The sequence below is a fragment of the Argentina silus genome (genome assembly GCF_951799395.1).
Source record: "Argentina silus genome assembly, chromosome: X".
In the NCBI taxonomy this organism is placed as follows: Eukaryota; Metazoa; Chordata; class Actinopteri; order Argentiniformes; family Argentinidae; genus Argentina; species Argentina silus.
In genome coordinates this window covers 963439-976309 of record NC_139653.1, presented here as the reverse complement: position 1 = coordinate 976309, position 12871 = coordinate 963439, and the positions used below count along the sequence as shown (strand labels likewise).

General features: G+C 44.6%; 1 protein-coding gene across 1 annotated transcript; it reads left to right on the top strand.

Moving 5' to 3' along the window:
- Positions 1-11422: 11422 nt before the first annotated feature.
- LOC310822149 (UDP-glucuronosyltransferase 2C1-like) lies at positions 11423-12610 on the top strand (the record flags this gene model as incomplete). The annotated part of the gene is made up of 1 exon (XM_083694487.1): positions 11423-12610. The coding sequence occupies one exon, from the start codon at positions 11423-11425 to the stop codon at positions 12608-12610; it is 1188 nt and encodes a 395-aa protein (XP_083550613.1).
- Positions 12611-12871: the final 261 nt, after the last annotated feature.

Genomic DNA, 12871 nt, shown 5'->3' with positions numbered 1-12871 from the left:
GTTTAATCTATTAAGCTTTTTGTAACTCCACACCTGGTTAACATGTTGGAGTGTTGATTTTGGCCAATATTCTGTGAGCTCCTTCACCCATGACTGCGTGCCTGTGCATGGCTCTAACACCATCATCAAGTTCACAGACGACACCACGGTGGTAGGCCTGATCAGCAACAACAATGAGTTGGCCTACAGGGAGGAGGTCCAGCACCTGGCGGTGTGGTGTGCCGACAACAACCTGGCCCTCAACCCCAAGAAGACCAAGGAGCTCATTGCCCCCCCCCGCAGCCGACCCCCTCCACCCTCCAACAAGAGGAACATTGACTCCCAATATCAGGGTACCCTCCCCCCATACCTCTACTGGCTGCACACTCAGGACTTCAATTTAGCTTTTGCACTACTGCTTGTTTGCACATACCATATTTATTATATTGGTCTCTAATTATACATATTACATATATGTAACATACCTCAAGACCTATTGCCCTTGTAGAACTGTACATCATATTGATATTCATGTTATGTACAGTATATTCACTGATTATATTCAATTATTTATACTCACTGTAATACCTCATACTGTAAAACCATGCACTGTCTACAATTTCATGTCTTTTGCACTGGAAAGATGGTTAGATGCCAAACTGCGTTTCATTGTCTCAGTACTTGTACTCAATGACAATAAAGTTGAATCTAATCGAATCTAAAACCAGTCGGCCAACCGGTCTGTCCATCATACAGTACTGTTTCACTTTCTATCAATTTCCCAGCTAATCTATCTATCTAGGCTTGTGTTAGCTCCCCAAGCTAAAGGCTATAGGCCTGCCCAAGCTTGTGTTAGCTCCCCAAGCTAAAGGCTATAGGCCTGCCCAAGCTTGTGTTAGCTCCCCAAGCTAAAGCCTATAGGTTTGTTTTAGCTCCCCAAGCTAAAGGCTATAAGTTTGTGTTAGGCCCCCAAGCTAAAGGCTATAGGCCTGCCCAGGCTTGTGATAGCTGAGTGAGCTAAGGCCGGTTGCATCAGCAGTGTGCTCTGGGTAGTTGTCAGAGGCCTCCTCCTTATGTAAATTAAGGCATTAGGTAAACTGAATTAAACCAAATCTTTTGCGACACTCAGAAAACACAGTTAAAATATGTATTTTTATTTGTAGCAAAACCAAGTCCCAGACAAATTATTGGGTGTGGGTATTCCAAAAGCTCTTGCAATGCAATGCAAATAACTTTTATATGGTAAAAAAAAAAAGGAGCTTGCAAATTGGAATTGCAATACCATGTAATTGAAAATATACATTTAGAAATGCCACAACCCTCACCCCATATTGTTAGGGTGGGTGGACCCAAGAGCGGAGAGATACTCAGACAACAGCGTAAAGTGTTCTTAAGCGGGGGTTTTAATATCAAAGGTAGGGAGTCGGGAACAAACAAACACGGGGACCAAACGGTAAAACAAAGGTGGAGAAAACAAGCTCCGTAAATAAAGTACTCACTTAACAAGTGGAATGATAATACAAACGGGAATCACTGGGACTGGCGATACAAGCAGACAGACAGGGTACTCAACGATGACATGGGGAACACACAGGCTATTTATACAAACGGGACAGAACACACAGGTGGTATGATTTAAGGTAGATTGGGAGGCACTGACCCGTATAGCCAGAGGGGGGCGCCAGAGTCACCAGAAAGTAACCTCAGGCGTGACAGTACCCCCCCCCCCCCCCCCCCGACGAATGGCACCAGCCGTTACTTAGGTGCCCCAGGATGCAGGCGGCGGAAGTCAGTAATAAGAGCAGGGTCCAGTATACTCCGCCGGGGCACCCAAGTCCGTTCCTCCGGGCCAGCCCCCTCCCCACCCGTCTACACCCCAAAATCCGGTCCACCGTGTAGGCGGGCTGTCCTCCGATGAGACGAGGATAAATGGCTAGATCCTCTGCTGTTTGCAGTACGGGAAGTCCCCCAAGCTTCCACCGGGTTTTCCCCGTTTGAATTACTCTACGGCCGTAAGCCCCGGGGTGTCCTAGACCTTCTTAAAGAAAATTGGGAGGAAGGGTCTTGCGACAGTAAAAGTGAGATTCAATACGTCCTGGACACGCCCTAGGGGTTATCTCACGCGAGCATTTGCTGCAAGCCCAGGAGCGTCAAAAGCGCCTATATGACAGGGGAACTAACCTGCGAGAATTTACACCGGGAGACAAGGTGCTCGTACTGTTACCCACCTCCAGCACGAAATTACTCGCAAAGTGGCAAGGGCCGTTTGTGGTCACATGTCGCATGGGGGACGTGGATTATGAGGTAGTACGCTCGGACCGGGGGAATAGCTTGCAGGTGTATCACGTAAATCTAAAAAAATGGAACGACGTGGTCACTGTTGCTCTGGCTACAATCATTCCAGAGAGAGATGAGTTCGGTCCGGAAGTCCCAAAATCAAAAGTTAGCACTCCGGTTGGTATTGATAACCATCTCTCTGCTATCCAGGCCACGGACATTGCAGATTTGCAAGCTAAGTTCGCGGACGTGTTCTCTCCCCTGCCCGGTCGGACTACACTTATCGACCACCACATAGAAACGCAGCCGGGTTTAACTGTGCGCACGTGTCCCTATAGGTTGCCGGTACACAAACGAGACATTGTGTGCAGGGAATTGGAAGCCATGCTGGAGCTGGGTGTAGTCGAGGAGTCCCGCAGTGACTGGTGTAGCCCCATCATGCTTGTCAACAAGCCGGATGGGGCTATACGGTTCTGTGTGGATTATAGACGGGTTAATGCGGTCTCCAAGTTCGATGCCTACCCGATGCCCCGGGTTGACGAGCTCTTGGACCAGTTTGGCACGGCCAAATATTTCACGACGTTGGATTGCACGAAGGGATACTGGCAGATTCCACTCTCGCCGGTATCCCGGGAGAAAACTGCATTCTCCACTCCGCTCGGGCTATTCCAGTTCACGGTGCTCCCTTTCGGGTTGTTCGGAGCCCCAGCCACTTTTCAGCGCCTCATGGACCGCATTCTGCGGCCGCACTCTGCCTATGCTGCGGCCTACCTGGATGACATTGTCATTCACAGTGACACCTGGGCGCAGCATGTGCAGAGTGTGGCTGCTATTCTGCGGTCCCTGAGGCAGGCGGGGCTGACGGCCAACCCGAAGAAGTGCGTGATCGGGCGGAGGGAGATCTGGTATCTGGGGTACCATTTGGGTCGAGGGGAGGTGCGGCCGCAGATTGAAAAGACTGCGGCCATCGCCGCCTCTCCGCAGCCCAAGACGAAGAAGGAGGTGAGGGCCTTCCTGGGGCTGGCTGGCTATTACCGGCAGTTCGTGCCAGGATTTTCAGAGCTGGCCAGTCCCTTGACAGACCTCACCCGGAAGGGTGCCCCGGATCCCGTCCAATGGTCGGGCCAGTGCCAGGGGTCGTTCGAGGCCCTTAAGGGAGCTCTTTGTGGAGAAACGGTCCTGTATGCACCTGATTTTAACCTCCCTTTCTCCCTACAGACGGACGCGTCGGATAGAGGCCTGGGAGCAGTGCTGACCCAGCGGGTGGAGGGGGCTGACCGGCCGGTGCTGTACCTGAGCTGCAAGCTATCGGAGAGGGAGGGCCGGTACAGCACGGTGGAGAAGGAGTGCCTGGCCATCAAGTGGGCGGTCGGCGCCCTCCGCTACTACCTGCTGGGTCGCGCTTTCACCCTCTACTCTGACCATGCTCTCCTCCAGTGGCTCCACCGCATGAAGGATGTGAACGCGAGGATCACCCGGTGGTATCTCGCGTTGCAGCCCTTCAACTTTTCGGTCGTGCACAGACCGGGGGCGCAGATATTCGTGGCAGACTTCCTCTCCCGTGCAGGGGGGGGGGAGTAGGTTGTCGGCCGTCGTGTCCCCGGCCTGTGTCGGGCGGTGGGGGTATGTGGGGGGACATGCAGCGTTCGGCCTGTAGAGGGAGCTACAGGACCGTGGCCAGGGTTATGTCGGCGAGGCTCCGTTGCACACCTGTTGCAAATGAAGCCTCGTTGACTAAATGGTTTAAGATGTGTGTGCCTCTGTTTGGCAGGAGAAAGGAGGGCGAGTGTTTTGGTTTTGGAGGGCTGAAAAGCCAAAGTATTACGAACTTGATAAATAAACGGGACATTCCCTCACCAACACGCTGCGTCTGCCTCTCTGTGTACAACGGACATTGTTACAGTACCCAAACCGCAAGTCACAGTCAAAGGAGGACACGTGGCAGGCCCGTAACGTTGCTTGGGATCGTGGAGACCTTAAACAAAATGGTCGCTTCGCGCCGTTGCGCAGCAAACTCACTGCCATAGTGCTGGTCGTTGTCGTTGTCGTCATCCACGCCGCGGCAACGCGGTTCTGGCGATGCTGGTTGTTGAAGACGTCGTCCGACAGCAAAGCAGATATGGTTCTGGAGATAAGTGCTTCCTCAGACGATGCACAAAAGGGCAACCGAGCAGGCTTAGCTAAATCGCGCTGACTAGCCGTCCGCTCTTTCTCCTTGGTGAAGACTCTAACCGAGTTCTTCAAAACCGTCAACTATTACACTGTAAACTTCAAGTAAAATGTCTATAAACTCACTCTTCGTGCAGTCTTAAAGCACATTTACTATACCACGCATTAACTTGGTGTTTTACCAACTTCTAACATGGCAGTCCACAGCACAGTTCTCACTCATGTCTCTCCCTTTCTCCATCCGGTCTCGTTCTCCTCGCGTCCTCCCAACGTTCGTCTTCCTGCCACTTCCTGAACTTCCCCCCCACACTCCTGATTGGTCCTCACTCCAGGTAAGTGCATTTTAACTAATACATATTTTTAATGCATGTAAACATTATTTAAACATTTTTAACATTCTGGAAAACATGTTTGAAAAGAAAATAAACAAAATAAAAATACAATGAGTTTAGGAAATACCCAAAATTCCCATAGGGCTACATTTCTTTACCCTGGACTGAATTCATTTTGCTCCAAGAGGCTGCACATTTAAAATCTGGTTATACTATATATTTTAGACAGGAAATATCAAACACTTGCTTTTAAACCAAATGAGTAGAAATACTATGTCTGTAGACAACAATGTGAGACAAAAGTAAATCGATCAGAATTAGGAAAAATACAAAAAAAAATTACAAAATATTAACAAAGATAGGGATCACTGATAACAATTTTATACAAGGAAATGTGAAATTAATTGTGTTTAAACTACCACAAGTTTTTATTGCTGGTGCTGTCCAAATCCTAAACCTTATATTATCTCTTTCTGCTAGTAATGCATGTTTGTTCTTGTCATCTAGGAGTCCTAAGCTTCAGCTCCTGAGCTCCATGTTGTGCAACAGAACAGTGTTCATAGTCTCCAAATAATAGTCTACAACCTCCAGTTTCAGAATGCAATCTGAGAAAAATATGTATACCAGTCCTTGGTAGGCTGTGGTAGGCTTGGTAGGCTGTAGATTCTCTTTCAGAGATTCCATTTTGTGTAACAGTAGTGTTCCACAGGGTCCCGCTGAGCAGGTTCAATTTTCCCAATATTCTGCGAATATTCGCTTGAATGTATGTCTCCTTGGACACTGTTGTGGTGACAAGTGCCTTGTTGTATCACCATGGGCTGTTATAAGTGGTTGCCTTGTGCACTGGGGCTACTGGGAACCTTACTGTATCAACAGATAATATATCCCCCTGCCTTTGAGTGTCTGGCTATGTTGGTCTATCCCCAAAAGGTTCAGACCTCTTATTGCATGTTTCCAACAAGTAATCATAAGCTGTCTGCACTTTCACTAAAGCTGCAGATGTGTCTTCTAAGGCTGTTTGTGTGGCAGCAATGATTTCCTTTTGCCCAGAAACTTCCTTTTGCCATTCCTTAGCTGTAACTGAACTTCTGCACTAAGTCTAAGTCTGTTTTGATTGCAGAGGCTTGCTTGCTTGATTCTTGTTTTCTAGTGCAGATATTCTTGTCTTGAACTGTGGCCACCTTTTCCTTCTTATTCTTTAACATCTTTGGGTTACTGTTGAGCTCAGACATAGCCCACTCATAGGGCTCATCTAGGCTCTCTCACCGCTGTAGCATATCAGGTAGCCCATGCTTATCAATATACTCCCCGATTAACATTGTGAAACCAATGGCACACTCAAATCTAATGAAAAACAAAAACATTAAAACTGTCTCCCTTTCTCAAAAAACAAAACAAAACGACAAATGTGTTTCCAACGGCTGTCTATCAAATTAGTTTAGGAAACCAAACCAGCAATATTAGCATCCCCTTGTTACAGTATTCCAATTACTTTAGGAACAATACATACATCTATTGCCCCTGACCTTGGGCTCAAAAGTCCTGACCTAAATACTTTAGGTCTGTTACCTTAAAAAGGATTTTTATCCAGTTACACTTTAGGATGTATAGTACAACTACAGACTCTAATACTTCAGAATCAATCCAGTTACTTTAGGATTTATACTGTCTCTCTTATCCCAACTACTTTAAGGTAAAACAAGAAAATATCCATTTACTTTAGGATTGGAAACTATTTGGCATAACAGTTCAAATCTCAGAATACCATGTACTATTAAGGCAGCTGCTTCAAACCTCCTTGTGTTCCTGTTGCTTTAGAAATAGATAATATAATATATATAATAACCAAATGTGTCTACTATTGTGGGCCTAGCTGGCACTCCACTGAAGTGGAGAGGGCCAGTAGCTTTAAGTTCCTCAGTGTAAACATCATTGTGGACTATTATTTTATATTGATGTGGTCCCCTCACACCAGCACAGTGGTCAAAACATGTTCTTCCTTACTGCACTGCACTGTTGCACTCAGGCTCAGCGCCACAAGGGGGCTTGAAGGGGAAATTAATTTTTGTGTCCCCTCAGTTTTGTGCCACAATGATTTTGATAAAACTGAAACATCTTGCCCGGTCATTTTATCCACTCTACAAAGGGTTAACTGTCCAGAGATCCTCTTGTTGCTCCATCCGCCTCCATCCACTAATTTAAGTGGTTTAAATTAGACACCGGAAAGACGCTGATCTGATGTTGCCGCTTGCCAGTCAGTCTGATATGAGTATGAGTTGAGCCAGCCACTGACTGAATGAAAGCCAGGTGCCTGGGCTGAAGGTATTGTCAGGTCCTCGCCAACATAGTTGAATAAATAAACCTACCTACCTAAAGAACAACCAGTTAACTATAACCTACAGTGCCCGCCATAAGTATTGGAAAGAGGAAGCATTTTGTCTCTCCTCTAGCTCTATACTCAAACAGTTTGGATTTGAAATCAAACAATTACTGTCCTATGAGGTTAAAGTAGAGATTCTCAGCTTTAATTCAATGTTTTCTTTTTTCAGATTGTTTTCACCATTAGAAATGACAACTTTTTTAATACATATTTCAGGGCACCATAAGTATTGTGAAATTGGCTTGACAGGTGCTTTTGGTTAGTCATGTATGCTCTGTCACATAATTTGTGCATAAGAGGGCTATCAACATCTAGTATTGATTCTAGGCTTTGCATTTGCCTTTGAAGTCTGCTATTGGTGTCTGTCAAAATGAGGACCAAAGAGATGTCAATGAAAGTCAACAAAGCCATTATGAGACAGAAAAATCCGAAAAATCAATCAGAAACATAGGCAAAACCTAGACTTACCAACATCATAAACATAAGACTTTGCAAGCCCACAAAGTTTCTTCTGGAACTTTTTCTAGTTAGTACTTACATTCTCATTATTATTACTGTCTCATAACTCAGTCAGAATGGACTTCCATAGTTACCATTTCCATATGTACCAATTACAATATGTTCTTGATTAAAATGTGCTCTTTCAAAATGTGTTCATGATTCATCTTCTTTATTCATTTTGAACTGTTTTCAAAACTGAAATGAAAAGTTGTTAAACCTGTTTGCCACCTGTTGACAGAATTGTCTGGGTTGATCTTTGCAGTGACATACGTTCATTTCTGGGAGTCTTAGTCCCATTTTTTATTTGGGATTTATAACCCAAAATCAAATGAATGGATGATACACAGATCTACACGGACCCAGTTAGGAGTCATTTCCGATGTTTTTCTGCTAAATGCCAAATAGTTAGTAATGAGGTGAGATATAAGTGGACCAAATTTCTTTGGCGGACTGGAATGAATGAATTCATTCATTGTATAGCCTGACATTTGACCAGTGAAATTATTTGTGACAGTATTATAGGTGAGTTTAAGATTAAGTTTGAGAAATTACATCATATACCTACCGCCAGGTGACCCCTCCCCAGTGGCCAGATGAAGAATCTGGAGGTAACGAGGGGACATGGAGCTGGAACACACCAACAACAATGACAACAACAACAGTGATAGGTTGATCAACAGTGATCGTTGACAACAACAGTGATAGGTTGATCAACAGTGATCGTTGACAACAACAGTGATAGGTTGATCAACAGTGATCGTTGACAACAACAGTGATAGGTTGATCAACAGTGATCGTTGACAACAACAGTGATAGGTTGATCAACAGTGATCGTTGACAACAACAGTGATAGGTTGATCAACAGTGATCGTTGACAACAACAGTGATAGGAGATGGCTAATAGCACAAAGAGATCTTGGGGTGACAACCAGGCTGGAAATATTAAACTTTTCATTCAACCACTAGAGGGAGCTGTCCACCCACACTTCCACCCACATTGTCCACCCACACATCCATCACTCTCTCTGTATTCTGTTGTGGCAACATGGTATGAAGATAGATCATGCATGATGGTGACGTGTGGTACTCTAGCGCTGCTCGGCCCGTGTAGCGCTGACCCATTTCTTTGACGCTATCCAAGATCACTGCTAGCCAGGTCTTCATCCTCGTTGTCACCATGGTGACACTGTTGTCTCCTTGGTGATTGATGACCCAGGTGTTTGTGTGTGTGTATGTGTGTGTGGTGCACCAGGCTGGGGTAGAGCAGGGGGGTGGGCCATACCACCATGGGCACACAGTGGGCATAGGGGGTCAGAGGGGCTGGAGGGGAGGAGGGACAGGCAAGGTTGCTGGTCTCTAAGATCACCAGGCACTGATGCAGCAGGGGGCTTTGGAAAAGAGGTGATGATGGTGATGATGATAATGATGATGATGATGAAGATGAAGATGAAGATGATGAAGGCTGGAGTGACGTCCTAGAGTGGTTGGTGGACAGGTCCACAGGCTCCATCTGGGGGTGGTGAGGGTGGGGAGGATGAGGGGCAGGACTGTCTTCCTGGGGGGCTAAACCTCCTCAAGACTGTCTTCATCTGGAGGGGGGGGGGGGCACACACAAGCAGAGACTGTAGGAGGGGGAAGAAGGGCTGAATAAGAATATAGAGTGGTATTTTCAGTCCATCTGTAGAATGGAAATGTGTGTTCTATTCTGTCTGAACTTTATTCACTATTATTTTATCTCAAACTGGTTTTGCTTGATTCTGTGTCCCTCTGGTTTCTACAGCCCCATTCTCCCCCTGGTCTCCAACCAGGCATTTACAGGGACGAGCTACACAGAGGAGGGGTCAGGAGGGGGTCAGGAGGAGACAGGAGGGGGTCATCGTGGCAGACGCCTAGTCCTAACAGAGGCTTATCCAGTCCATCAGAAGCTTATCCATCATCATCCAAGTGTCCCACCACTTTTTGGCACCCTGAAATAGGGGGACTGCATAAAATGTTTTGTAATTTCTGAATGGTGAAATCAATATGTACACCAATACCATCAAACACAAGCTGAGAATCTCTACTTTAACCTCATCATTTAGATTTCAAATCCAAACTGTTGGAGTGTAGTGCCAAAAGAAGAAAAAATCCTTCACTGTCCCGTTACTTACACAGGGCACTGTATATCTTTTTCAGTTAACTATTCAGTAAATTATTTATCCAGGTTAGTCTCATTGAGATAAACTCTACTTTTCAAGAGAGACCAGCATGGGGGAACTTAATGAAGTTTAAACAAGCAATTCATAGTTTGTAATAGAGTGTATTATGAAATGAAATGGCAGAGGGGTGATCTACTGTGTTGAAATAATTAGAGACATAAAGGAATCAAACATATGAAACAGTAGAATACATTGTCATGAACGGATAACATCCATTCCTACAGAATCACTGACTGTGTATGTTAACAAAGTCTTTATTTCATCATCACTGCTAATTATAAACTTGAACTTGAACTTATTAATTTTAGTTCTGGATATCATTCATGCATTTCACTGTGTTCTGTAGTAGTAATGACCAGTCACAAATTATGGCACTGGTATGGTAAATGGCAAGCCAAGAACCTCTTAAATATACTGTATTATCTAATAATTCTGCACCAACCTGTTATTTTGAGCAACACCAACAAGTGAATGTGTAATGTTAACAGTAACATCTTTCTTTGGAAAGTTGTGACTTTCTAAAGCTTAAACCATTTAGCCCTAACCCTAACACATAATATTAAAGGGAATATTTGGTGGTATAGGTACATTAAATCAACTGTAAAAAGGCATGTCTCTTTAAGAAAATATGTGTGTTGATAAGAGCAGGACTTTGAACTTCAACTACTATGAAATAGAGGGGAACCAACCACACAGACTCAGTTTGTGTGGTTGGTTCCCACAGACATCAGCGGCTGTTCAAACATTGTCGGATTCACCTGTGAGTAAACCTGATCATGCATTTTATTTATTTACTGTAAAAAGAGCAGTCAATCTAAGTGGTTAGCCTACTCAAGGTGATACATAGGTCAGATGTTAACACTAATGTCTTTTATTTTTCATAATCTCCCAGCACCAAACAATGCATGTTGTAACATTTGAAATGAATCAGTTAACAATCAATTGGAATATTGTGAACACCCTCCTTTCAGACTTTTTACGCAGCAGGAATTGTAGAGGGAGACATAATCAATAATCAATATCCAAGCACAATAGACATGCTTACATGTTCTATGGGAGGCCCTGGCATAAACAAGGGAACTTTAACTTGCTGCACAACAAATTTAGAAACATGTATGAAAATGCTTACCTATGTAAATCATGGGACGATTTTTCCTCTTTTCCAGCACTGTAGATGAAGGATGGCAGACCATCTTTGGAGCATATTCATGTCAAGTCTTCTACTGACATGTGTCATGGTTTCTTGGCCAGCCTGCGATGGTGGGAAGGTTCTGGTCTTTCCTGTCGAGGGAAGTCATTGGGTGAACATGGACATCGTCATCAAGATGCTTCACTCTCATGGACATGCAATTACTGTGATACGGACAACCAAAAGCTGGTACATTAAAGAGGAATCAACATATTACACATCAATTACAATACCTGTTATGGAGGGCTTTGATTATGACTTTTTGAAGCCAATGTTTTTGAAAATAATTGACATAGAGAGAGGTAATAGCTCTCTATTTGCATTTTTCAGTCTGCAGATGGAGTTCTTCAACTTCCTCTCTAAATTATCTGAAATGGTGTGTGAAATGCCCAAAAATATGTTTAAAAACAAGGATTTGATGAACCGTCTGAAGGAGAGTCACTATGACCTGGTGCTAGCTGACCCAGCGTGGGGAACAGGTATTTTGGTGGCTCACTATCTTCAGCTACCTCTAGTCTATAATGTACGTTGGGTAACCAGTGGAGAGGGACATTTTGCCATTGCACCTTCCCCTGTATCTTACATTCCAATGACTGGATCAGGACTCTCAGACAAAATGACCTTCGTAGAGAGAGTAAAGAACATGCTTTTCTACACGATTATGAGAACTCAGAACAGGTTCTTAGTCCGACCACATTACCAGGCTGTTTGTGATGAGTTTTTTCCAGGTGTCAATTTCTATGAGTTATTACAAGGGGCTGACCTTTGGCTGATGAGAGTTGACTTTGTGTTTGAGTTCCCTCGCCCCACCATGCCCAATGTTATCTATATGGGAGGGTTTCAATGCAAACCTGCCAAGCCTCTTCCCCAAGACCTGGAAGATTTTGTTCAGAGTTCAGAAGAACATGGAATCATTATCATGTCTTTGGGGACTTTTATCAGTGAACTTCCAAATGACATAACAAATGAGATCGCTGCTGCTTTTGCCCAACTGCCTCAGAAGGTCATCTGGAGGCACACAGGAGACAAGCCTGCTACTCTGGGCAACAACACCTTACTAGTCGACTGGATGCCACAGAATGATCTATTAGGACATCCTAAGATTAGGCTGTTTGTAGCTCATGGAGGAACAAATGGACTTCAAGAGGCCATTTATCATGGAGTCCCGGTTGTGGGCCTACCTCTGCTTTTTGACCAATTTGACAACCTCATTCGTCTGAAAGAGAGAGGAGCAGCAAAGATGCTATCGTTGGCCACAGTAGACAAAGACAATAACTTCCTTGAGGCCATAAAGGAAGTACTAGATCAACCGTCCTACAGGATGAACATGCAAAGACTCTCCAGGTTACACAGGGACACACCAATAAAACCACTAGACAGTGCCCTCTTCTGGATTGAGTTTGTCATGAGACACAAAGGTGCTGCTCACCTGCGCACAGAGTCCTACAAAATGCCTTGGTACTCCTACCACTCTGTTGATGTAGTTGTGTTCTTAACAACTGTGACGCTACTTCCTCTGCTGACTACTGTTGCTGTTATCAGATTCTTATGCAGCAGTTCTAGAAAGAAAATTAAACGTGAGTAAAGCATGAGCACACACGTTTACGGTGAAATCGTCAAATGTGAAAGCCACATATGTTGTATGGACATTTTTCTTCAGTTATCTGATCATAACATTTCTAAAATGGTGTAGTGTTCATCCAGCTTAACTGTGACATTGTATTGCATTGTAGATGATCATGTGCCAGCATGGCAAGAAAGATCAGATTGACTGTACTTGCACTGTAATTGTTGAGAAAGCTGCTTACCTGACAGAAATGACAAATTATTGTTTCTGTAAATCTCA